At 36.2% G+C, this 26465-nt stretch overlaps 2 protein-coding genes across 5 annotated transcripts; both read right to left on the bottom strand.

The window, feature by feature from the left end:
• Positions 1-925: 925 nt before the first annotated feature.
• On the bottom strand, positions 926-13617 carry LOC149167886 (tobamovirus multiplication protein 1-like). Of its 4 annotated transcripts, none has more exons than XM_089433225.1 (13): positions 13493-13617; positions 13127-13386; positions 12679-12865; positions 10374-10464; positions 10219-10271; positions 3302-3394; positions 3118-3189; positions 2949-3021; positions 2646-2691; positions 2476-2539; positions 2030-2083; positions 1824-1901; positions 926-1660 (listed from the first exon to the last, which is right to left on the bottom strand). In XM_089433225.1, exons 3-13 carry the CDS (start codon positions 12838-12840, stop codon positions 1568-1570), a joined length of 879 nt encoding a protein of 292 aa, XP_089289351.1. In that variant the 5' UTR covers positions 12841-12865; positions 13127-13386; positions 13493-13617; the 3' UTR covers positions 926-1567. The 4 variants fall into 4 exon arrangements, with proteins under 4 accessions (XP_089289351.1, XP_089289352.1, XP_089289353.1 ...); XM_089433226.1 differs by having other exon boundaries at positions 13153-13386; XM_089433227.1 differs by lacking the exons at positions 13127-13386; positions 13493-13617 and having other exon boundaries at positions 2646-2673; positions 12679-13120.
• Positions 13618-18498: 4881 nt separating this feature from the next.
• LOC149167885 (uncharacterized) lies at positions 18499-19140 on the bottom strand. Its single transcript, XM_089430618.1, has one exon. It carries the CDS (start codon positions 19138-19140, stop codon positions 18499-18501), a length of 642 nt encoding a protein of 213 aa, XP_089286744.1.
• Between the last annotated feature and the right edge of the window lie 7325 nt (positions 19141-26465).

Here is a 26465-nt window from a genome sequence, read left to right as displayed (position 1 = left end):
TACCAATTGTGTTTACAGTTTTTTCTCTTTCAACGTGTATTTTGTTTATCCAAACTATTTATGATTTTGGAACTCTCCATAGTAAAACCAAGACCGATTAAAAATGACATTAACTTGTCCCCTTAATCACCTTGACATACAAAACTTCATTGGGATGATTTTTTTAATAGCCCTAGGAAAATTATAGTCTACGATTTGCATGCTAAAGGCTTCTCGATCCGAAAGATTCACTGTAGGCTGACATACAAACTCTACATGAGCTATGCATGACTCAAATAGAATTGTATTTCATGAAGCAACAAACAACTTCATTACCAAAAACAATAAAGGAAAGTTAACACTTCCTTCACACATTAAGCAATAAACAGGTTACAAATGGTTACATAGACAATAAACCTTTCATTGTAAAATTTCTATAAAACAAATCCATAATGATTCAGGTTAGAGAAATTAGTTCATTCAAATTATTTTCTCCAATGCTCACAACCTCCCTTGTACAAATTAAATTACTCTCAAAAACTGGATATACTTTTCTTGTTTTTTATGTTGACTGTGTATTGGGACATTTTTATTTAAGTGGTCAGCTAATTTAGGTTTGGTTTAGTTAGCTTTAACATGGATGAATGCAAAACTTGATCAAAAATGGGTGGAAACAAGCCAAAACTGTGGAAACTTCTACTAAAGTTTCTATGCAGTTTCCAAAGTACAGCCAGAATCTGATCAGTAGTTCCCTACCCCTCCTGAAAACAATTAGGTCCAATGCAATTTCTGGCACCATAAACCTGATCTCAGGATGCTAAAAATCTTTTCATGAATACATGGTAAATTAGCTAGTCTGCAAACCTTGTCAATGTGTTGCTTATGCATTTACATAACTTAATCTACCAAAAAAATCAAACAAGAGATAAAATACAGCGAAGCAGCATCAAAATGGAAGAAATCCAACAGTAAACCTTCCAGTGATTCGTTTGTCAGAGGGATACATACTGCACTCTTTCAGAACGCTCAAGTGGAAGAAACTAAATTATTTTGCTTTCATCTTTGACTACTAACATTTCACTAGTTTCTCTTCCTTGAATACTTTAATCTCTCTTCCTGTTCTTTGATCTAACAACGTCTATGCTGGAAATGTTTGTCAATATTTGAACAGTTTGTTAAAAAATGCTAAAGAGCTGCTGCATCGACCTGAATACACAGTGTAGAATACACTAACGAGATTTCAAGAGGATAACTTTCGGTTTATACACTCCCCCAAAAAAATCAATTCCTAAAAATATTACAAAAGTTGAAAGAAAAAAACTACCATAAAATAGGTAGATAACCACAACAGGTCTCAGACATACAGTCCAGACCCAGCACCACTACCATAAAATAGGTAGATAGCCACAACAGATCTCAGACATACAGTCCAGACCCTGCACCACCAATCTCATACCTCAGTGTGATTCAGACGCATCTCATTCATTCCCGATACTTGGCACATAAAAGAATAATAAAAGAAGGTAGCCACTTCAATCCCAAATCATTCTTCTTCGGTGAGTTTGTGTTCTTCAATAGTTGACCGCGCTCATCGAATTGGATGGTACTGACCTGACATTCTTTTCGGGGGCAACTTACGGAGGATGAAAAGGACCAGTGCTGAGGGAAGAATCTCTACCAGCTGAAAACGGCCAGAGACAGTATAGAGTTAAATAAAAAATGTTGGCACTGATTGCTTAGTTTAACATAATAAAAAGTCATGGAAACTATGGAGTAATAGCTATCCATCTTGCCAAATAAATGTTATAGTCGAATTCCCCAGAACATTGAACAGAATATCTTACCATATAGTAAATAAGATTTAGAATTGGATGGTACATCACGTCCAGATTGGCATCTGTATCAAAAGCAGAAAGTGCAACCTGCAAATAGATTGACAGGAGTTAGAAACAAATTCTGAGTAAATAAAATGTAGTTAACAGGTGATTTGTAAGCAATTTAAATTAAAAACACCAGAATATTAGAAAAAGAATGCATACAGCGTCCTTACCACAAAGCACCTTATCAAAAAGCACGTGAAGCATATAGCTGTCACACAGCCAACCTGCAAAATTTTTAATATTAGATTGAAAATGATACCTTTCCATATAAGAAGAATGCATGCATAGCCTACAAACATATTCCCAAGTCGTGGATAATGTCAATATCAGTAAGTAATGCATTTTTCACTCAAGAAAGTTTTCAATACGTTATCGGAAATTTCTCAATTCATACAAAAGAATGTTTGCATGTAATAGCATATTATCCTGAGCTCTGGACAAGACATCGTGGAAGACATGTCCCATTGAGTTGTTTAGGCTGGCCAATGCTGTATCTTGCCCCCTCCCCAACCAAGAAAATGAAATACAGGATTTAAAAAGTGGAAAATCCAACTTCTTGCAAGAAATAATTTCCTGTCAAGATATCAGACCATATCACTGAATAGCAAAAACAAACCTCATGTAGCTTCTTTCTGCGCCCTTTAGACTCAATTGGAAACCGCCTCAGCATTAAAAATAGCCTGTAGAAAAGAGGTTAGCTAAGGGAACAAAATAACTAATATTGTGGTATTTCAATATAAAATGATGCATCCAGACATGCACTACAGCTGTTGAGACGTAAATTACCTTCCTCCATATAGCAGGAAACCCAACGCTGCAAAAAATGATATAACTGCAAAATCATGGATTACATATAGTGAACATGCTTGGTAAAAGTACTCACTTTGAAATCATAACACAATAGAAAATTCCTCACTGCAGCCTCTTTGAACAAGAAAATCACAACCTTGAATGTCATATCAATATCAAAAGCATTACAATTGATTGAAAATTGATATAGAATTCCTATTAAACAGGAACCAAAAAGTCTTCCATAAAGCACCTGATGCTTATTAAAAAATTACTTATATACTGGATAGAAAGTAAAACCTGCAACAAACAGTTTTGCAATTGCCTCCGCAACATTGCTGTCATCAATCCAAAGATATATCCAAATGCAAATCTGAAAAGATAAAACATTGATTTCTTCAACTCGAACTATTTAAACAGAAAATCCATAAGATGTAAAGCAAATGATGTCTCCTAATGAATCAGTTACCTGAATAAAATAAATTACACCATTTATAATATAATAGGCTGGCCGAAGTTTTTCAGTGGATAAGCTTCGTGCCTGTAAATAAACATCACCAACACCCAACAAAGTCATATTTTTAGCCAATCATGCAAGGATGAAATTTATATGTGGGATGAGACATTGGCAGTTAAAACAGAGGTTAACTTACCTGATGGTATATCTCAGCCCAAAATAGGACAAGTAATGTATATGTTGAAAAGAATAGTATTCCAGGGAGATCTAGCAGTACAATTGCAAAAACCTACATTCATCCAAAACAGCATCAGTAAGATCTGTCGGTTCCACAATTCATCCAAACTAATAGCAATGATTCATGGAAGTTTCAAAAGGCATGCATAATGGAACAAAAGAATGAGGTTTTATAAGAAAATTCTTCAAGGATTCTCTATGTAGGACAGCAATTTACAAACATCTTCATATATACTGAGTATATCATATGATGCTAGACTTCTATGCTTTATGTCATTTCACATTCCAAACCTAACTATAATCTTCTGGCTACAAGCTGTAAAACTACTACATTTATCTGTATAGCTCGATACTTGTCATAGGTCATTTGCAATCTGTAATTATTATACCACACACGACAAAAAGGGCTTCTTAATATAATTTCTCTACAAAGAAAACCCACATTAGAAAGTTCAAACTAAATGAATATGTTTTCTTTCATTTTGAAGGCTTAAAAACTAATTACCCAAGAACATACCCTATTGATGTAAGAGAGACTTCTAAATTTGGTAGACCACATAACACGAAAGTCACCACTCAATATTTTGCATGTTTACTGAATTTGTGGCATTGCCACTTTGTAGTAAATATCAAATCCGCTACATCTTCAAATTTTGAAATTCCATATCATTATTCATCACAAGCTATTGTTAGTACCAATTAGCAAGTTCAAACCAAATGTATGTTTTCTTTCATTTTGAAGACATAAAAACTAATTACCCAAGAACATACTCTATTGATATAAGAGACTTCTAAATTTCATAGACCATGTGAAGCACGAAAGTCACCAGTCAATATTTTGCATGCTTACAACATTGTGACATTGCCACTTTGTAAAAATACCAAATCCAATACATCTTCAAATTTTGAAACTCCATATCATGATTCATCACAAGCTATGTTAGTACCGTTAGACTTCAATGCAGGCTGAAAAGACAGTCTTTTTATATCTTTACAGTTTCTTCTTTGGCACAGTTATGTGTTTTCACAAATTGCAGAATGTGAAGATAAATGGTCAGAATATTATTCAAAAAAAGTTTGCATATGCCATTCGTTGGAAAGCAGCACTTCTTGGTGACTCACAACAGCTCGTCCTTTCATTTTTTTGTTGGACTTGTGCTTTTGTCTTTGTTGGATTTTTGCTTGTAAAAGATGCCAAACAGCCAAAGATATTTCAGCTCTACTCTGACCTCATTGCAGTGTTAACCTCAATAAGGCAGAGACAATTTGTTGTTTCCATTTTTGTAATTGTATTTTATATTTTATTCGTATTGTACATATTGTTTTTACATAATATAATAAATATTTTAACTTCCTCCAAACTCTGTTTCTAGCAGGAACCAGTCTGCACTGCACTGTTTTACTGGCTATAAAAATTGTACCCATCTTTAGAAGAGGGTAAGAGTGGACAGAGCTGCAGACATGGAGGAACAAGCCTGGACCCAATGGTTTTAGTCTATGGGATTATTTCTTTGGACATGGCCACCTTTTCGACCCATCCTTGTTCAGCATTGAGAAACATGTTGGGGATCCTGGCTCATATATCAGAGATTTGGGATACCATGCTATAGTCAGCAGTCAAAACCTTGATAATGGCACTAGCAGTTTTGACATTGATTACATAGCTTCTCACCTGATGGCTAGAGATTCCAAGGCGGCAGAGCTTGTGCACAAAGTGTTTAAAGAAAGGTCGCTATCAGTAGTATTTGACGAAATTCCTATGAAAGGAAGTGTTCAGTCATTGTAATCAAAGCTCTTACATTTTGATGATGCCTGACAAGTGTCCAGAGAAATGCATGCTTTCAAATAACGATCAAATCGCACTCAGGGATAAAATTTCTGTTGTGGGTGCACTCTGGGTTATCTGTTGCCAAAATGCAAAGGATTCCAGCAGATCAGCAGAGGCTTATGTTTGCAGGAGAGCGACTTGAGGATCAGGCTCTGATATTCAACTACAACATATGCAAGGATTCAACTCTCTTATTGGTTTTACACACGCATGGAGGTGCAATGGGTAAAGCAGCTTCTTCATCCTCTAAGCCTTTCTTTAAGAATATGGTCAGACACAAATCATCCCCTCCATGTGCTTCGATGCCTCCCATGCCTAATGTATCATGGAGAAAGTAGAGGAGGTGCCACTGGTGGAAATCTCTACTTCAGAGATCACAAATATACATTCAATATATAAATCTGACGGGATCATATGTAGATTTAATGGGTATTGACCTCCTACAGATTTGTTCTGGTGGATCCACTCAACTTGGACAGAAATTTGTGAGATATCTCTTTGCTCAAAAGGTTTTTTTTAGTAGTTCTGTTTTACAATCATGCTGATTAAAAGAAAGTGTTTGAGGGGCCTCAGTTTTCGGAGAAAGTGAGTCATTTTATCTTCATGGTTTGCTAAATTTGACCCTCACAATCTCAGTAACTAGAATGCCTGTTTGGACCCAGCTCCCAAATATGCCATTACATTTCTGGCATATAACAATGTTGAGAGTATTGAGAACTCTTTGGACAGCCATATAAACACAGATTCTGATAGAGCTACATCCGGTTAATTCACGTGTTTGTATTTGTTTTGAGATAGACCTCCATAAAGGTAATCCAGAAAAATTGATTCTCAAGTGGAGAAACTTTAGATGGACCAGAGTTTTGGATTATAAGAAAACACCTTTCCAATAGCTTGGAAAAACAAGCAGGTCATGTTCGGGATACTTATCACCAATCGTAAGCTCATCCTCCAAGGAAAAAAGAGCCCAAGTCAAAGTCAAATAGCTGGAAATTTCCTGAGCAAACGATGTCCAATATTAATGATGATTTAGAAAGAATTACAGCAATTTCAGATTCAGAGAAGGTCGATACTACTTGTCCAGAAGCCTTAAATGAAGAAAAGATCACCCATGTAGAGACTAGAGAGGAAACCAAGCATACAGATAATTCACCCTTGGGAATGGAAGTGGTTAAAGGATGCCACATCAGGAAGAATTAAGAGAGCTCACAAATCTGAAAGCTCAGACTCCAATAAGTAGCAGTTAATCTTTAATGAATGGTAGTAGTTCAGCTTCTGATTTACAGATCAACTCTGTGGAATTACCTTCAGGACGGTGGATTGAGGTCAAGAAGAAGACAGAAAAAAAGGTATGATTGAGGATTTCATACATCCTTGGTTTTTGTCATGTTATCCCTTCCTTTTGTTAATGTACCAAAACTAACTGGTGCTTTCATGCCTATTATTATGTTAGCTTATCAGTTATAGGGAAGATTGTCTTTCCCTTGTCAACCCTTGTAGCATCCGCAGACTGTAATTTATTTTCTTTGTATGTTGAAAATTGTTGCGAGAATGGGGTCCTTGTTTTGTGCCTTAATTCAAGGAGCCTCAATGCGTTTCTCCTTAAGCATGCACGAGTTCCTATGAGTTAGGAGCTAATTCCTAAAAAGTAAGACGAGTTCCTACAGTTTAGGGCAATTTTGTAAAATTTAGGAAGTGTTCATGCAGCAGTTAACTGATGTGTCAAAGTGGAAGGCCGAGTTATCAGTCTTCTAGTGCAAGTTAATTGAGGAAAAAAACTTGTGGTTGAGTCTCAAGAGATAGGACGAGTTGCATGAGTAGTTAACTCATGCTAACTCAAACAATCACAAAAGCAAACTCCTTAATTAGAAACTCACCAAATTTGGCCATTCGAATTGCTTTAAAAGGAGGGAAGGCACATTGTTACTCATTGTTTTGTGAGCATGGGCTGGTGAGACAAAGCAATAGGAGTATGCACAAGGTTGTGTGTAAGCTTGTGAGGAAGAGTGCAAGAGAAACTTGTGCACAGAATTATTGTGAGGAAGAGTTCCCTTGGGTAGTGCGCATAGAAATAGGAGGAAATTACTATTTAATAGGAGCACCTATTGCGCAAGGATTTAGGGAGCAGATCAGGCTACAGCAAGCGTGTTTTTCAAGCCTAGGCAAGGCAGGGAGAAGGGTGTATTCTCTATTGAAAACAGAGTTGTATTGTAAGAGATCATTCCTCAGTTTCTATCAATAATATTCTCAACAAGCAGAGGGTTTTCCCAGTTGGGTTCCCTAGAAATTTTGTGTCTTGAATTGTGTGAATTTCTGTTCCTATTCCGCTGCAAAGTTTAGTAGAGATATTCTGTGTTTATATGAGAAGAAATTATATTTCAGATCGCTCATATTAGCAGATCAGAATTTCGTGGATGGTATCAGAGCAGAGAACAGAATAAAGACCAGCACAAGTTGAGAGCAACACATCATAGGAGAACTTCTGAAGCAGCCTAAGAACAGTAAGTGTATGGACTGTTAGTGGCTGATTTGCAAGCCCTAGATCAGTCAAAGAGTTGACTGTGTGTGGGCAGTTTTGGAGGCCCTGAGGAGAGTGACAATAGGGTTGATGTGTCACAGTGACAGGGCAGATTTGTGTGCCCTAGGAGCAGCATTCTGGAGCAGCCAGAATCTTGACAAGTGGGCAGTCCTTGAAGTCCTCATGTACAGTGATCATTGAAGGACTAATGAGCTGTTAGGAGGCAGAGTTGTGGAGCCCTAGTTCAGTGGGTTGCAGATGGCCAAACCATTGATAAGAGGGCAGATCCAGAAGACCCAATGAGCAAACTTCTTAGTGGAGCTAGAGGCCTGCTAGTGGGCAGATCAGTGAGCCAAAGTTCAGTGACACAAAAGGAGTTGTGATCATTGATAGTGGCAGATTGTGGACTCGCAAAGCATGGTGGGAAAGAACAAGTCTTCAAAGCAGGTTCCGCAGAAGAAAGCAAGGAAGCCTTCTAATTCAGAAAGCAGCTGCAGCAGCGGAGAACTTGGTAGAGTTGGAGACAGATCCAGGTGGACGAGGTTCTTCCAGGAACACCTTCCTCTCTAAGAGGGAGTGTTGAAAATTGTAGCGAGAATGGGTTCCTTGTTTTGTGCCTTAATTCAAGGAGCCTCAACGATTTTCTCCTTCAGCATGCATGAGTTGCTACAAGTTAGGAGCTAATTCCTAAAAAGTAGGACGAGTTCCTAAAATTTAGGGCAAATTCCTAAAATTTAGGAAGTGTTCATGAAGCAGTTAACTGATGTGTCAAAGTGGAAGGCCGAGTTATCAATCTTCTAGTGCAAGTTAATTGAGGAAAAGAACTTGTGGTTGAGTCTCAAGAGATAGGACGAGTTGCATGAGTAGTTAACTCATGCTAACTCAAACAATCACAAAAGCAAACTCCTTAATTAGAAACTCACCAAATTTGGCCATTCGAATTTCTTTAAAAGGAGCGAACGCACATTGTTACTCATTGTTTTGTGAGCATGGGTTGGTGAGACAAAGCAATAGGGGTACGCACATGGTTGTGTGTGAACTTGTGAGGAAGAGTGTGCAAGAGAAACTTATGCACATAATTATTGTGAGGAAGAGGTCCCTTGGGTAGTGCACATAGAAATAGGAGGAAATTCCTATTTAATAGGAACACCTATTGCGCAAGGATTTAGAAAGCAGATCAGGCTACAGTAAGTGTGTTTTTCGAACCTAGGCAAGGCAGGGAGAAGGGTGTATTCTCTGTTGAAAATAGAGTTGTATTGTAAGCTAAGTCACATGGTTCGGGTTTGAGTATGGGTTCAGCAATGATTAGGTTTGGTTTGAGTTCGAATTTTTTTAAGAGGTTCACCATTAGGTTCATCTATATACATTTTCTATATATATACATAATACATATATTATATTTAAAATTAAATATAGGATAAAATAGTAAGATATCAACATCAATAAACATAAAAAAAAATGTATCACAAACATGGAAATTGCAAGGATAAATTACAAGCTTGAGTTGTGAAATGAGGTTATGAGTTTTGATCTATGGACTTGGTCAGTGGCTATGAGGTTCGATGAGGTTCACCGAACCTCAAAAAAAATTTATGGTTCACCAAAATTCAAACCTCAAGGTTGAAGTTCAACGAACATTGTGACATAGATTGTAAGAGATCATTCCTCAGTTTCTATCAATAATGTTCTCAACAAGCAGAGGGTTTTCCCAGTTGGGTTCCCTAGAAATTTTGTGTCTTTAATTGTGTGAATTGTGTTTATTTCTGTTCCTATTCCGCTGCAAAGTTTAGTAGAGAAATTCTGTGTTTATATGAGAAGAAATTATATTTCAGATCGCTCATATTAGCAGATCAGAATTGCGTGGATTTTCTACATTGTGAACAAGAAGTTATAATTTTTTCTCAACGTACAAAAAGTAATATAAGAAGTATTTTCGCAAAAAAGAAAAATGGGATTCAGGATCAAAGAAATGAACCAGCAATAAAGTAAAGCAAAAATCAGACTTTTTGATAGTGTATTGCAGGATATTATGCAATCCTATAAGATGACACTCTGCCTGCAGTCTGACTGAGATGTATTAAGAACAGATTCTGCTAGATTAGGATGCTCAGTTTGAACACCATACTATTCAGTCTTATAACTAGGAGAAAGCAACCTGTTCTTGGAACATTATTTCCACATAAATGTTAAAATCGAATCAATGTTCCAGCTAACTTAATAAGTAGCTATAGGTCATTTGGGAAGTTGGTTCAAGGTAATTTAAAATAGTTTTTTGGCTGACCTCAAATGGAATAACCACAAATGGCACATGAGAATACCAAATAGATATCACTGTGTTGTAGCAACTAAACATAAAAAATGTGGGAGGAAAACCAGAATCATGACTCTCATCCAACTTTCAGAAACTTTCAGAAACTGACCACCAATGAAAACACATATCACCCTAATAAGACAATAGATGTACAAAGCGCAGCCAAATATGTAAAAAATGGAAGCAAACCACATTGTCCGTCAATAAAATTTAACTTACCCTTGGTTCAAACGCAAACACTTGTTTGTGAAATCCAAAGATAACAGCCCGTACTGCCATATAGAAAACAACATCAGTAATGCATAAACAGGTAACTGCAACAACACTCAAAAAATTCAAAACAAAAATAAAAACGTACTGTCATCAAAACTCACCTCCATTCACAATAAAGTTCATGAGATGGAAAACCTTTTGCGTTGTCCAGCCATATTCTGGAACTCGTAATTGAATGCGAATAATTTGTATCTGTCATTCAAAAGAAAAATTTTCAACGACTCCAACAATTTCTGCAGTCCCACTAAAGTCTTCATTTGCATACATTTAACAATCTATCAACATCTAAATATTGTTCAGCAGTGGTCCATGGGAAAGGGAATCTATTTCAAATGACCCTTTTCATTGGTCCATTTAACAATGCTCCATATGGATGAAACTATATAGCAAATTGAGTATAGTCAGGCACACAACGATCACACATTTCTTAGTTGGACAAACACTATCATTATAGATAAGTTTTGAAAACATGTGATGACCGTTAACCAGTAAATAAGACAATGTCCAATAGCAAGAGTTACTAGGCCCAAAACTTCATTTTTAATTTAACACGTTCCATTCAACATATAGATTCTAGAATCTACACGTTATAACCCAAATCTATTCTGATACTGACATGGTCCTATGATAAGAAGTTGAGGGCTGAGGCATACCTACTCTTTAATAAGTATAACTAGGTCTAACTTTATTTCAGGTTGAGGATTTGAAACCAAAAGTTCTCCATTGGCTACTTCTCTTTTTCTAATCTCTCTAATCTCTCTTTGAGTCCCATTGACCTACTATTGTGGTCACTGGTTAGGCAATCATAAAATTGTCTTATCTCATCTATGCAACCAATCTGCAATGAAGCGGGCTTCAACAAGGGAGTTTCTCCCGCATCCAGAAGACCCAATTTTCAGGACAAGCCTATTTTATATCCCTTGCTTTAACAAGAACCCTTTAACCTAAACCTCCCCATTTTAGTTAGGGTATCCCACAAGCTGAGATGAGTTAACTCCGCTTTTTCCATTAGACAAATGCCTTTATCGTTGGCAACAATCTGCAGTGTTCAGCCTCTGTATGCCTTCACTACTTTCCTTTTAAAAAAAACAAAATCCATGCATTCTCCATCAGTCTAGATGTTTCTAATCATTACATTATTTCCTCTATCAATGGAATAGCATTTTTTCATTGAATTGATCACTGGCTTATTTTGTTCATATGATTCCATATTTCTCCCTGGTCACTATCAAGCACTTTTTAGTAGCCACCATGAATTCTATAGGCTAATACCAATTCTAATCGTTCACAACACAAAATCGGGGTTTAATCTCTCGTTAGATGTTAATGCTTCTGAATTGGTATGCGTAGACTAGTTTTTGAGACAAGTAACCCCAAATAGACATGGTAACTTTATCGGGTATGAACTCTAAAGTATAATGCATTTATGACGGATCAAGAAATAAATCCAATGGTAAACAAGTTTGCCGGAGTATGCACAATCTAATCCATTGGTCGAAATTTAGTCAGTCAGCATTGATCAGAAAACACCCAGATCATATTGCCATAAAGAGCTTTCAGAATCACAAAACACTGAAAAGCGTAACTTTTTGAATTCTAATAGAACATTTGCTGGCTTATCTCTCTCAGCATTGCCTCTATACATGCACCGAATTTTATCTTTTTATCCGTATCAAATCTACGATTGTCCTATTGATGCTGTTTTTCTTCCGGATAACCTTCTCCATTCTTGCAGCTAAATGAACTCTTTAGTCAACACATTTTAATTCATGAATCTTGCAGGAACTAAAATTCCTAGGGTTTCCCAATTTCCTTTATAGTTACATTCTGGGTTTCATTCTAAGCATTTGCTAATTTTTAGAAATGATTTAATTTTCTTCTCGATTATCATTTTGACAGATTCTGTAAAGCTGTACAAAACACAAACATGAATGTAATAACCAGGGCAGTCGTGGCGTAAGATAACTATGTCTCAAATTGTAGAGTTACAACCTTGATTTACAGCTATTTGGCACCTGGACATGATCAAGTCTAGTTGCGGGTTTAAGCCGCTGCAACTGCCGGTGTGCATGTTTAGGCTAGGATCCAAATCCTGCATGGAAATACCCCTGCTTGGTTAACACAGGCTTCAACGTACAGACCCAGCTGAACTTCCTACACCTAATTTAGTCTTATCGATTGCATTGCAATGACATCGACGTCGTCGCTGCTAAAGATGTGCCGATCAACATAGATATTTAGCATCTATTACACTTTTAAAGAAATCCATGTGACCTTAAGCCTTCGTCTGCAGCTGTTTTGTCTTGAAGAAAATTGTTTCTATTATGTTATGCTCTTTTCTGTTCCGAGTAAAAGTAAACTGGCGCTATTATTGAGTGGAATAGGGGATATAAAACACAAACTTACCAGGGCCACAGAAGCAACAAGGGCATAAGCAGCACTGAGTGTATAGAAAATCCCATCCTGCCATTTGGTAGACTCGTTGATCTCATCCCACCACTCTGAGGCCCACTGCACTGTTGTGATGCTGTCTTCTATGAATCTCGGCCAATTTGTCATTCTCGCCATATTATGTACTCTCACTCTCACCCTCCTGTACACATACAGACACAGATAAATTGATAGATGATAGCAAGGAGATTCGATCTGCGTACCCGGCTGCTACAAGATGGGGAAAATGAGATTGACGAACAAGAGGAACAGGAGAGTGAACACCCAAAAAGAGGGCGGAGGAGTTGGATCTTGGGAGGATGAAAGGTGTACCAATCTTTTTTATTATTAAAACCCACCCGTCGGTCATACACCTAAGAATCCGTCCCTCCATCCATCCATCCCTCCAAATTGCAGCGTTTACCTATTATGTTAAAGTTGTGGATGTACCCGAGAGCAGAGAGGTATGTATAGATCAGAAACGTGAAGGGCCCGTCCACCGTGGCTTATCGCTTGTGTGATGGATCACATTTTGACCGTCTCCATTACACATGTACAAATGGGGACTGGAGAGACACTAATAAATCCAAACCTGTTATTGTCTTCTACTGCTTATCATCTCCAAACACTCACTTCTACTTCTATTAATGTCACTGAAGATGTTCTCTCAGTTCCAAGATTTACCTGCATTTTGAACACGTACTAAATTGTGAAAGTTGCAGAGCTACAAGATTTACATGCATTTTAAACACGTAACAAATTGAAGTTTCAAAGTTGTAAAACACTGAACCTTCCTACTAATTGCAGACCATGAATGTTTATGCTTTCCACGCCTCTTTGTTAGGGAAGCATCTTTCGTGTTTTTGTTTTGACTTCATTTGCATAAAGATTTTCCATGTTAAAGCATTTGTTTTTAGTATTGACTTCTTTCCTTGAGGAATTTTGAGGTTTAAGTTGCAATGTTTAGTTGTTTTTATTCTTACAATTACACACATCTTCATTTTGGTCATCTTAATAATTAAATATAATTATATATTATTAGGTTATATATTTGTATTTTTCAATAATATGGAATAAATAAATATTTTCCCGGGAAGCTAGCTTTGTGAATTTTTGGTCTCTATGTTAGTCAATTTCAAAATGATTTTAATCATAAATTTTTCAAATGATTAAAATATATAAAAATAAAACTAATCAAAAAGGAATAATGAGAAACACTAAAAATAGGTTGAGTTATGTACCCTATATCAAATGTTTTATCCAATCTAGTATTTATCTTAATGATAGGAAAAAGAGGAGTATGCTTACTATCATGTTCTTCACTCTTTTCTCACCTCTCATGTCTATTGTCATGGAGACCCTGGCACACCTTGAGGTAGTGGTCAAACATGTAGTTGCACTCAAAAACATTATATTAATGGTCTCTTGACCGTGTACACATAAGTGGATCAAAGCCCAGCTCCATGCCCATCTTTTTAAAGGTCAAGGTTTGTTCTCCTCCCCACATGGGTTCAATTCCCACAAATGACATGTTCACTTATTGTAAATGAGAATGTCTTTCAGATTAATCACACCATTAGGATTCGGTGGAAGTTTTTAACCAACTAATGTGATTTCAAACTAACTAATAAGGTTAGAAGGGTAGATGCCCCTTTGTGAATGGGGCCCACTTTGTGGATATATCTTTGAAAGTCTTAGCTCTTACTAAGTCATAATTTGCTTACTAAGAGTCTTAGATCTTACTAAATCATAACCCTGAATTATTACTTCCTCTAAATAACTGATAACTTTTGCACGTTCAAATACTTTATTTTAACCATCCTTATATATATATAATTCAACTAATTAATTACACACTGTATAAATATTATTTATTATTTGTCTAGTTATCCTTTAAGCTCATATCATAGTAAGATATAACATTATTTTAAAATTTATTTTTTGTAAACGTGGTTTATTATTTATTTAAATATATTTTTATATTTAAAAATATGAAAGTTTTTTAATCATTATCTATAATTGTTAGATTGTCGAAACTTTCATGATTAACTAAGATTGTTGATTATATATTCAATATTGATCAGTGAGTGTATACTACCTACTCGTAATATGGAATATTTTTAGTGTTTTGTCATATAATGTAAGAGAATTTTCATAATAAAAATTTATATTATGGAAAACTAATATTATTTTAGTGAACTTTTCATGAGTTTTAATATTTTTAAGAACAATAAATATTATGTCTATAATGTGATGTGTTTCTTATTTTATTTTATTGGTCTTATCAAGTTTAGTAGTTTGGTTGCTAAATGATCATCATCATTGGTGTGTTCATTAAAGATGGTTGTAATAAGGAGTGTTCAATGGAAGGAGCAAGCATCAAATAACATCATGAACTTATCATATTTCAAATTTATGAAGTATTTTTTAAAGGAACTAACGTTGGTTTTATATGACTAGTGAAAAGACAATTCTGGAAATTATGGAATTGAGGACATGTCAAAGAGGAGTTAGAAGACACATTGTTTCTTTTTCACCTCAAATAAATATTAAACTCACTTGCGTGCTAGGAAAAGAAATATAAAAATATTTATGTCATGCAATCAAAGGTAAAGCAATATAGTTTTAATGTGTTAAATCAATAACAAAGTTTAGAAAAACATTGATGGTAGCCATTATAATCAACGTTTTTATGCATGAGTATAGTGATTGTCATGTGTCTACTTTAAATAATTAAATGACTAGACAAAGATGAATGAGCAATAAAAAGGGAATAAAATGATTAGACAAAGATAAATGAGCAATAAATAGGGAATAGTTAAATGATTGGACAAAGATGAATGAGCGATAAAAAGTATGGGAATACCTCAATTTAAGATTTATTATGATTCATATTATTGATAAAAGTTGGATTTAAGGACCATTGTTATGAGGTTTAACCCAGGGGGAGTGACGATTATTGTATTATTATAGCCAAACCTTATCTGGTGAATAAGACAAAGGTTTAGAAGCTCGTTTCCATTTAGGGAGTCTAATTTTGTTGTTTCACTCTCTATTTATATTCCTATATTTGATAATATTTGTAGTACAAGCTTTAACATCCATTTATTATCACTAAATGGGTTGTCAAAGGTTATTTCTTGTCAATTCACCGTTGGTGGACCTTTCCCAATGGCCCATTTCTTTCAACTACTTGGGGGGTGGGCATGAGTGGGTGCTAGATACACCTTATTATCATAGAGCCTAACTGAATAGAGGGGAAAGCTTAAGTCATATATGATCACCTCAAGTTGTCGTTATCCCTGCTCTTCATGTGCTTCCCTAGTCAACGAGTCAACCATTTTTTGATACCTCAAACCAACCTATGATTTGAAATCTCGCAATCTTATGGATGTTCCTAACCCTCCTAATCCCTTTCTAGAAGTAAGATTCAAGCCTCTAACCCTAACCCATGCAAGCTAGTTAGGGGACATGCCCAAGGACTACTTGAACATCATGCCTAATTTCAATCAAGGTAATGGTCTTTTTATTAAATCTCACTACTTTTTAAGATTCCACCATTAACATCTTAGTGGTAGATGATGATATTTGTTTTAGAATGTTTGCTCATTATTTAGAAGGGCGTGCAAGGAATTGGTATGAAAACTTGTCTAACAACTTTATCAAATATTGGAGATAGCTCCATGAAATTTTTTTGAAGAGATGGGGGGTTGAAAAGGACAACAAATACTACTAACATTATATAATACCTTTAAGGCGAATAATGGTGAGACACTCCATAAATTCACTAGTATGTTATGTACGCTCTATTATTATATTCCTAATATTTTTAAACCATTTGAGCTAACTTCCATGCTACCATTTGCTTTGAGTTTAAGTTTACCCCACACCTAAGATAAAGGAAATCAGTTGACCTAGATGCAATATTTAATGATGTTGAAGACCTAACAAGTAAGATGAGGGCCTTAGGAATACAACTCAAAACTAGACATAACCCTTCGGAGAGACGGAAGTTCTCTTATAGGAAGAGAGGAAAGGGGATTAAGATACTATTGTTGGTGAGGATCCTTTTCCATGAAAAAAGAGACCAAAATTTTGAGATCTATGGCCAATGATTTGACTATGGTAAGACAAGGACAAATCGATCACTCTTCTTTGGGGCCAACCCTTGAAACTTAGAATCAACCTATCATAAAGCAACCTCAATACAAAATTCCCCCCAATGTGCTATAAAGGAAAAGTATAACATAAGAGCAAGATATCCAACAAACTTCTAGATGACAAGGGAACATGGCAGTTCTTTCCCATACTTAGTATTAGGATTATAATATGAAAGATTTAAAGGACCTCACAAATAATCCCATAAATGAGAACTGTTTTAGAGAGATCACATCGAATTTTTTGGAGCCAATGTTTCAAACCCTCCAATGTGGTCCATCATTAGGGCAAAGGTGGAGTCCCTGATCTAACATTAACAATATATAGGTGGAGATGCTTCAAAAAAATAAAGGAAAAACAAATTGATCCGTTAGAAAGTAGAAAAAAACAATTGATATATATATATATATATATATATATATATATATATATATATATATATATATATATATATAAAAGCAGTTCTTAAAAAAAAAAAATGACAAGGAAACATGGCAATTCTTTCCCATACTTAGTATTAGGATTATAATATGAAAGATTTAAAGGACCTCACAAATAATCCCATAAATGAGAATTGTTTTAGAGAGATCACATCGAATTTTTTGGAGCCAACATTTCAAACCCTCCAATGTGGTCCATCATTAGGGCAAAGGTGGAGTCCGTGATCTAACATTAACAATATATAGGTGGAGATGCTTCAAAAAAATCAAGGAAAAACAAATTGATCCATTAGAAAGTAAAAAGAAAAAAAAACAATTGAATAAAGAAAAAATAAATAAAAAATTATATGTTAAAAAGTCAAAGTAAAATAAAAATAATAACTAAATTGATAATTCAAACGTTCAAAGAAATCCTCATAAATCAAAATAAAATTGGGGAAGTAAAAAAAAAAAAAAAAATATATATATATATATATATATATATATATGGAACGCTAATACTATGGATTAAATATTAGAAAAAAGGAATAAAAAAGAAGTCAAAAATAAAGTCAATGAGTAATACAAATTTAACTATATCTAACAATACTATATATAAATGTATAAAAATAAAAGGAAGTCAAAAAAAATTAAATTAATGAGAAATACAATTTTCAACTTTATCTAACAAAATATATATATATGAACTTTAACTAACTAAAAAAGAATAGATAATCAAAGGAAACCAATAATAATAATAATCTAAGGAATCGTAATATAAAAACAGAAAATCGCTATATAAATAAATAGAGAGGATCATAACAAAAATACAAAAATCAAATGAAAATCACAACAAAATCAAGGAATGAAGAGCAGGGATTCGATTGTTGCTAATTTTCCAACCTTCATCCCTTTTCAAATTGCTACCATGCTTCTCAATTTCTAAAGCCTCCCTAAACTTCCTATGATGGAAGTGATCAATCTTGGCTAAAACCCAAGAATCCTCAATACATATGTGGTGTTTAGTGTTAGACACATGCTCAGCTAAGGCAGACGAGTGGGATCTATTATGCCTAATATCTGTCACTTGCTCTTGAATTCTTTGCTTGATGGAACGACCTGTTTCTCCAATATAGGGTGTTCCACACGAGCAAGGGACTAAGTAAACACCTTTCATATCTTTAGGGTCAACATGATCTTTGACTGACCTAAGGGAGCTTCAGATAGTGTTGAGGGGCTTAAAGGAAGCATGCACCTTATTCTTACTAAGAATGTGTGCGATCTTGTCAATGGTTCCGAGAATGAAAGGAAGATGCACGCAGTTAGCAAAATCAAGGGGATCCTTTTTTGGCTTAGGTCCGAGGCTAGCTTTTTGAAAATATCTGAGACCTAGGTGCCTACTATAGCCATTATTTTCAAAAACTTCAAGCAGATGGGATTTTTCACTTTCAAAGTGACTCTCATCAGAAATCCTCAGAGCCCTAGTTGCTAGAGTGTTGAGAACACCAAATTTTTGAGGAGGATAGTGATGAGAACTTGCATGAAGGTATTGCTCAGTATGAGTTCTTTTATGATAAACTTGGTGAGCAAAGGAACCATCCCATTTTTTAGAGATAAGCACATCCAGGAAGGGAAGACTACCATTGAGCTTAGTCTCCATTGTAAACTTAATTGACTCAGATTGATTATTAAGATGAGAAAGGAAAGAATCAAGTAAGTCATGCCCATGAGGCCAATTGATGAAGGTATCATCAACAAATATCTTCCAAATCTTAGGGCGAAGGGGGGCAGAGGCAAGGGCTTTAGTTTCAAAGTATTCCATGAACAAGTTTGCGACAACGGGAGAGAGTGGAGAACCCATAGCTACTCCACATGTTTGCTCATAGAATTCTCCTTGGAAACTAAAGAAAGTAGAGGTAAGGCAGAGACTTAGCAGTATCAGGATCGATGATGCGATTTATAACCTCCATAGCTTAATAATGGGAATATTAGTATAGAGAGAGATGACATCAAAGCTCACAAGAAAATCATCAGGGTCAATTTTACTACCCTTAAGTTCCTTAACAAAAGAAGTTGAGTCCTTAACAAAGGATTCAGTACGGCCAACAAGGGGCTTAAGCTTTTGCACTAAGAACTTAGCAAGAAGATACTAAGGGTTTTAATAATTTGGTTTCTCCCTCCCATAATTTTAATAAAAAAGTTATTAATCTTTCCAGCAAAGAGTTTAATTCTTCCACTTTTCTTCTTTTGGAGAAAGGTCATAATTTCGCTCTTGCTCCCAGAAGAATTCCTCTTGAAGATATTATTTGCAATATTGAATTTGGGATCAAGGACTTGCAGAATAACATTAAAGAATCCATTAGGAAATATTGTTCTATGGTTCTTAAGAAATCAAGGCCGCTGAAAATAAACCTATCTAAGCAAGAGTTTCAGGCCCTTAAAGCCTTGAACAATGACCCTGATGTTGTTATTGATCAAGGATTAGTGTTTTAGCTAAAAAAATGAAAGTTTTCATAATTGCTTCAGACCTAAATGAATGGATAGAGTTCATCTCCAAGATTCCAACACCATGAACGGTTTGAAAAACCGACATCGTATGCAAAAGTTAGAGCTTCTGAAAGTTTGGTATAAAAAAAAGCCTCGCGGGGCCAGCCCCCACCCCATGTGACCAAGCGCCCGAACCAGGAGCTAGGGGCCAACTGTTAAGCGGGATTAGTGCGCCACTAATTAGTTTAGCATTTAATTAATCCGTAATTAAGTTGGCAGAATTTATGGCGGAGCCACTAAATCCGGAACCACCACCAAACTTGGCAAACTTAACTAGCAGTTCTCCAGATTTAGCGAAGGTTTTGTAGGAAAAACTGTTTGAGCCATAACTTACTCAATTCTCAGCCAAATTTCAAAAATGAATAGTCATTTTTGGCTAATTGGCATGCTGGAAACTCATTGGAGTAGGTTTCAGAGGCAGAAGAGGTCATCTACAAGTGTTTTTGGTCACTTGAATATTTTTTAAGCCTAGGGCCACCAGGTGTTGGAGGCCATTCCCAGAGCAGCTGGTAACCAAATTGAGTAAAAAAATAGTCATTTCTGATAGATTTGAATGTTTTAAACTCATTGGAATAGGTTCCAAGAGAATTAGATGCATGTAACAACAATTTGAGCACTATTGAAGCTAATACAAAGGCCCACACTATGAAGCTGGACCAAGGAGATGTAGCCCAGGAGGGGTGAACTCCTTCAACAAAAATTTGTGTATTGAGCTTTGTTATTTGTGCTTGCTATGTTTTTATATGTTGTTGTTTAGCCATTTAAATTCATGCTTTTAAGTTCGTGAAAAACACTAAATTTCACCAAGTTAGACGAATTGACAATCACATGCTCATGGATAAACTCTTTATGGATAAGCAACCCAAAGCAATGAAAACTTTATATCTGGAAATGATACTAGCACAACAGTAACTAGCAATCAAATTCATATCAAGTTGGTATCGGAGCACAAGTTTGCTTGCTTGATTTGCTTGAAGGGTTTAATAATTGCAATTATTGTTATGATTACAAGGCTGAAGTTGCAGAGAGGAGAAGGGAAGTTACGGGTAGCTAGTCCTGAGATTAGGACAAGAAGGAAGAAGGCTAAGAAAGCATCATCCTCACCCAAAGGAACACTCAAGGCAACACCTGAATCACCTCAAGTTCCATCTCCATCAGTTGAGGTAGAAGAGGTACAGATTACACAAGAGGCTGAAGTGATTGAAGAGGTACAATCAGTACAAATTTATGAGCTTGAATCCATAGCCATCATGTTTGGAGAAAGAGAGCATGAAGGTTGCTCTTTAGAAGAGGAAGAATTCAAGAAAGCTTTCTACACTTTGACTGAGATGGTTAAAGTGCTCTATGAAGAGAGGAGCACCAGAATGGTTGGAGAGAGTTCTAAACCTCTACATGGAGAAGGAAGCTCAGAGGACAAAAAAGATGAGAAGAAGGATTCCAAAGGGAATGGTGGAAAGCCACCTCCATCTCCACCATCCTCATCATCTTCACCATCTCACATAACATCATATTCCACTACCACCACTACCCATACTCATTCCAAAACCCCAAAAGGAAAAACTCCATTACTGAAATTGGACATAAAATTCGAACTTCCCATGTACAATGGAGAAGTGAATGCATAAAAGTTGAACAATTGGATTCAAAAGTTGGAGCTATAATGCAGAATTCAGAACCTTCAATAAGACGACCTAAAGATCCAGTTGGCGTCACTGAGGCTAGAAGGAGTTGCACTAGTTTGGTGGGAAGTAAGGAATCAAGAGGAAATGTGAATCCATGGTAAGATATCCATTTCTTGGGTTGAATTTGTTTCTGCAATTAAAAGACAGTTTTATCCATTAGCCTATATGCAAAGAGCCATCATGAGTTGGCAAAACTTTAGGCAGCTTAAAGGCTAAACAGTCCAAGATTATACACAGGATTTTAGGAAGAGGGCTTTATTGTTGGGAGTAAACTTGAATTCAAAAGACACACTCTTGAAATATATTGGAGGTTTACAATCCTATTTGCAGCATACTATCATTATGTTTAACCCAAGCAATTTAGATGAAGTATGTGTGCAAGCCACACATGTTGAGGCAAGGGGAAAACAAAACATAGGAGAAAGGTGAAAGTGAGGGTAAGGGCAAAGAGAAGGGAGGAAAATGGAAGGGAAAGAAGAATGCAAGTATAAAAAGAGAGAAGGAAAAACTCACATGCAAAAATTGTTCAAAGACTGGCCATGATGAAGACCATTGTTGGCAAATTCATCCAGAATTAAAACTAGATAGATTGAAAGCCAAAGAGAAGGGCAAAACTGTTGTTATAGTTGAAAAAGACTTAGGGTCAGATTTAGGAGATGAGACAAAAATTACAGCTATGGGTTTGAAAGGTCAACATGTTGAAAGTACTAGTTCCTCAAATAGTCACAAGAACACTCCAAATGAAGACAAACGGGAAGAGTTGTTCACTGTCAGAGTAATCTCAAATCATACCAAGATTGATGCACTCTTTGATAATGGATCACAAGAAAACCTGGTTTCAGAAGACTTAGTTAAAGAGCTTAAACTTGAAACCGTACCACATCATAAGCCATAAGCCATACCCTTTGGGTTGGATAGTTAAGGATGCCAATTTACAGGTTTCAAGGAAATGCATTTTTAGATTTGCTATTACTGCAAACTTTGTTGATGAAGTCAAGATAGATGTGGTTCCACTTGACATTTCTGGAATCATCTTAGGAAGTCCATATTTGTATGACAAGAAAGCGGTGTTTCATCGCTATGAGCACAAATAGCATTTGCTTAAAGTTGGGGTGAAGTACATTGTGAGAGCTCATCGCAAGAAACTGAACATTTCTTTAGTTAATGCAGGGCAAATGAAGAGGCTAGTGAATGCAAGTCAAAACTTGACATTGTTGATGATCAAACAAAGAGATGTTTTGAATCATATATTTGTAATGAGTTGTTTCAGAATGATAACAGGTTGCCTTTGAAAGAAAGAGAAAAACTTTTGCAGCAGCCAACATTAGCATTGAGCGGTGTTGAAAACAAGTTGCAAAGGTCAAAGAGAAGAGGACAAAGCAGCTTGGTAAAGAAGGCATGGGTTTCACAAATGTTCATTGCTGGTTTCCAAAAGGCACAGTACAATGGCGAAGAAACTTGGGCAAGAGTGGACTCAAGTACAAGGCAAAAGCAGCTAAAAATCGCCATAGAGAAAAAGTGCAAGGTGAAAAAGATTCCAAGTTTCCTTTGATTGTTGACCAAGGTAAGAAAAAGATGTTTTCAGCAAAATTAGATTGTTGTTCTGCAAATTCAGAAATATTGCAGCATGACATTGTCAAAGACAACAATAGATGGTCGTTGGAATCAAGGAAAAGTTTGACTTTTTATGAAAAGCTCCAATTGATGAAATTAGGAAAATTTCAATGGATAAAGACTAGAAGGATGAGGGAACACTCCCCTCATCAACATAATTAGTGATCAAGAGAGGTTTTGGGGTCCAAAAGGCTTCTAGTGGGGAGGAATGATAAGGGATCAGTATTTTAGCTAAAAAATTGAAATGTTCAGAATTGCTTCAGACTTGAATGAACGGATAGAGTTCGTCTCCAGGATTTCAACATCGTGAACGGTTCGAAAAATCGACATCGTCTGCAAAAGTTAGAGAGCTTCTGAAAGTTCAGTTAAAAAAAAAAACCTACGGGGCAGCCCCCACCCCATGTGACCAAGTGCCCGAACCAGGAGCTAGGGGCCAACAGTTAAGCGAGATTAGTGCACCACTAATCAGTTTAGCATTTAATTAATCTGCAATTAAGTTGGCAGAATTTATGTTGGGGCCACTAAATCCGGAACCGCCACCAAACTTGGCAGACTTAACTGGCAGTTCTCCAGAGTTAGCAGAGGTTTTGTAGGAAAAACTATTTGAGCCATAACTTACTCAATTCTCAGCCAAATTTTGAAAACGAATAGTCATTTTTGGCTAATTGGAATGTTGGGAACTCATTGGAGTAGGTTTCTGAGGTAGAAGAGGTCACATACAAGTGTTTTTGGTCACTTGAATATTTTTGAAGCCAAGGGCCACCAAGTGTTGGAGGTCATTCCCAGAGCAGCTGGTAACCAAATTGAGTAAACAAATAGTCATTTTTTTAAGATTTGAATGTTTTAAACTCATTGGAATAGGTTACAAGATCATTGGTTGCATGTAACAACAATTTGAGCACTATTGAAGCTAACAAAGGCCCACACTATGAAGCTGGACCAAGGAGATGTAGCCCAGGAGGGGTGAACTCCTTCAACAAAAAATTGTGTATTGAGCTCTATTATTTGTGCTTGTTGTGTTTTTATATGATCTTGTTCAACCATTTAAATTCATGCTTTTAATTTCATGCAAAACACTAAATTTCACCAAGTTAGATGAATTGACAATCACATGCTCATGGATAAACTCTTTATGGATAAGCAAACTAGAGCAAAGAAATTTTATATCTGGAAATGATACTAGCACAACATTAACTAGCAATCAAATTCAGATCAGTTATTCTTAAGGCCGATAAAGGTGGAGCTGTTGTGATCCTAGATAAAATTGACTACCAAAGCAAAATGTTGGATCACCTCCTCAATAGTGGTAACTATAGGAAATTAAATAAGAACCCTATTAAGAAAATCTCAAATGAGGTTGCTCATGCTATTAATTATAGTAATATCCCTAACCCCTCAAAGAAGAAGCTTATCGTTAGCAACCCCCTCACCCCTAGGATCTATGGGTTTCCCAAAGTCTGGGTTCCCCTTAGGCCTATTATCAATACAATAGGAGGACCCATGTTGCTAAGTTCTTAGCGCAAAAACTTAGGCCCCTTGCTGGCCGTATTGAATCCTTCGTTAAGGACTTAGCTTCTTTTATTAAGGAACTTAAGGGTAGTAAAATTAACCCTCATAATTTTCTTGTGAGCTTTGACACCGTCTCTCTCTATACTAATATTCCAATTATTAAGGCTGTGGAGGTTATAAATCGCACCATTGATCCTGATACTACTAAGTTGGGCGGTCTCTGCCTTACCTTTACTTTCTTTAGTTTCCAAGGATAATTCTATGAGTAAACATGTGGAGTAGCTATGTGATCTGATTTATAATATTAGATTGTTGTGCTAAGATCCTCCTTAGATTAGAAACAAAATGCTTTCATTGTGCTTAAGGATTCATGAATTCTTGCAAGTGAAAAATGAGTTTTTATGTTCATTTTATGAGCAATTAAACATAAATAAGAGACTAAACAACAACATAAACATGTACAGAACATCATCAAAAAAACATTACAACATGAACATGATAAAGGAGTTCACCCCTCCTGGGCTACGTCTCCTTGGCCCAGCTTCCAATGGCTTGGGCTTCTCTATTATGCTCAAAAGTGTAAAAAGATGTGTTTACAATGCTCAAATGCTTCTGAAACCTTCTCCTCTCAGTCTTGAATATCTAAAAATGGCTATCTAACCTCTTTTTGCATCCAATTTTGTGAAAAACTGAAGAAGTTGTGACCTCTCCTAGTTTTCCCAATATTCGCTCCACAAATTGCACCATTTCTAGCATGATCCTACAATTTCACTCCAAAAAGTGCTAACGGGGTGAAAATTTCACCGTGCTACGACCATAAGTTATCGACACCGACAAATCCATCGCAAATCACAATCGGAGAGAACCGACAGGACTTATGGTTTGTGAACGTAGTGTGGGCAATATGTGATTGTGATAAACAACAAACTTGATGGAACTATCAACTGAAACCCATAATCTTATCGCATCCAAGATCTATCGCAAATCGCAATAAGCAGAGTTAGGGGTAACATATATACGGGACTCTGCATTGTGTGATCTGCGATTATCACATCGCAACCCAGTACGCTGGGGGCTGATTTTTGTAGTACATCCCTTTTACGATGTGCGATTGTGATTATCGCATCGCACCGTGGCTTGCTTTGGGGCCAATTCTTTAACGTTGACCCACCTACGATATGCGATTTGCGAAATGTGGGGCCAATGGTGGCCTTCCACTTGGCGCTTCCCCATTCGTTAAAGAGTCCTGCCACATCATCTTCTCATGCCATATGTCCAAGTCAAACCTGAACTTTGACTTGATCTAACTTATTCATATGAGCTCGGATTCAAGTGTCGTTCACATCGTTGGAATCATGATGATGAGCACTTTGATATGAAGCTAAGTTTTTTGAGGTTCTGCCACTTTGAGTTTTGAGCCTAATTTTGAGCACCTGATCACTCCTCCCCACTGCAAGCCTTTTGGACCCCAAAAGATCACATTCAATTGTCCTTATTCTTCTGTCAAGTATAGTTTCTTGCTAAAACTTACCAAGGAATTCTGAAGAAAAGTCTTCAATAGATGGAATTTGAATATTCTCTCCTTGATCTTCAATCAAAGGTGGCTCATACAACCTTAAATTCTCAACATTAACAACAACACAAATTTTCATATATGAAGGCAAATCCAACCTGAAAGCATTCTTACCAATTTTTTCCAAAATTCTGAATGGACCATATCTAATTGGTTTTATATTTTTACCTTATCCTTGGAGCCTCTCTTTGTTAATGTGAAGCCAAACTTCATCACCAACTTGGAACTTGTGATATTAACGATGCTTGTCGTGCCTTGCTT

The sequence above is a fragment of the Pinus tabuliformis genome, chromosome 5_1 (assembly GCF_031772625.1).
Source record: "Pinus tabuliformis cultivar Carrire ecotype Pingquan chromosome 5_1, CPIR1, whole genome shotgun sequence".
NCBI classification, from domain to species: Eukaryota; Viridiplantae; Streptophyta; class Pinopsida; order Pinales; family Pinaceae; genus Pinus; species Pinus tabuliformis.
The sequence above is the reverse complement of the archived record's forward strand: the minus strand, read 5'-3'. Positions and strand labels throughout refer to the sequence as shown.

Coding starts and splice junctions, on each gene's coding strand:
- LOC149167885 (XM_089430618.1), bottom strand. CDS start 19,140: ATGGGTTCTCCACTCTCTCCCGTTGTCGCAAACTTGTTCATGGAATAC.
- LOC149167886 (XM_089433225.1), bottom strand. CDS start 12,840: ATGGCGAGAATGACAAATTGGCCGAGATTCATAGAAGACAGCATCACA. Junction 3,395..10,218: donor TGTTTGCGTTTGAACCAAGG/GTAAGTTAAATT, acceptor GGATGAATGTAG/GTTTTTGCAATTGTACTGCT. Junction 2,692..2,948: donor TGCAAAACTGTTTGTTGCAG/GTTTTACTTTCT, acceptor ATGATTTTGCAG/TTATATCATTTTTTGCAGCG.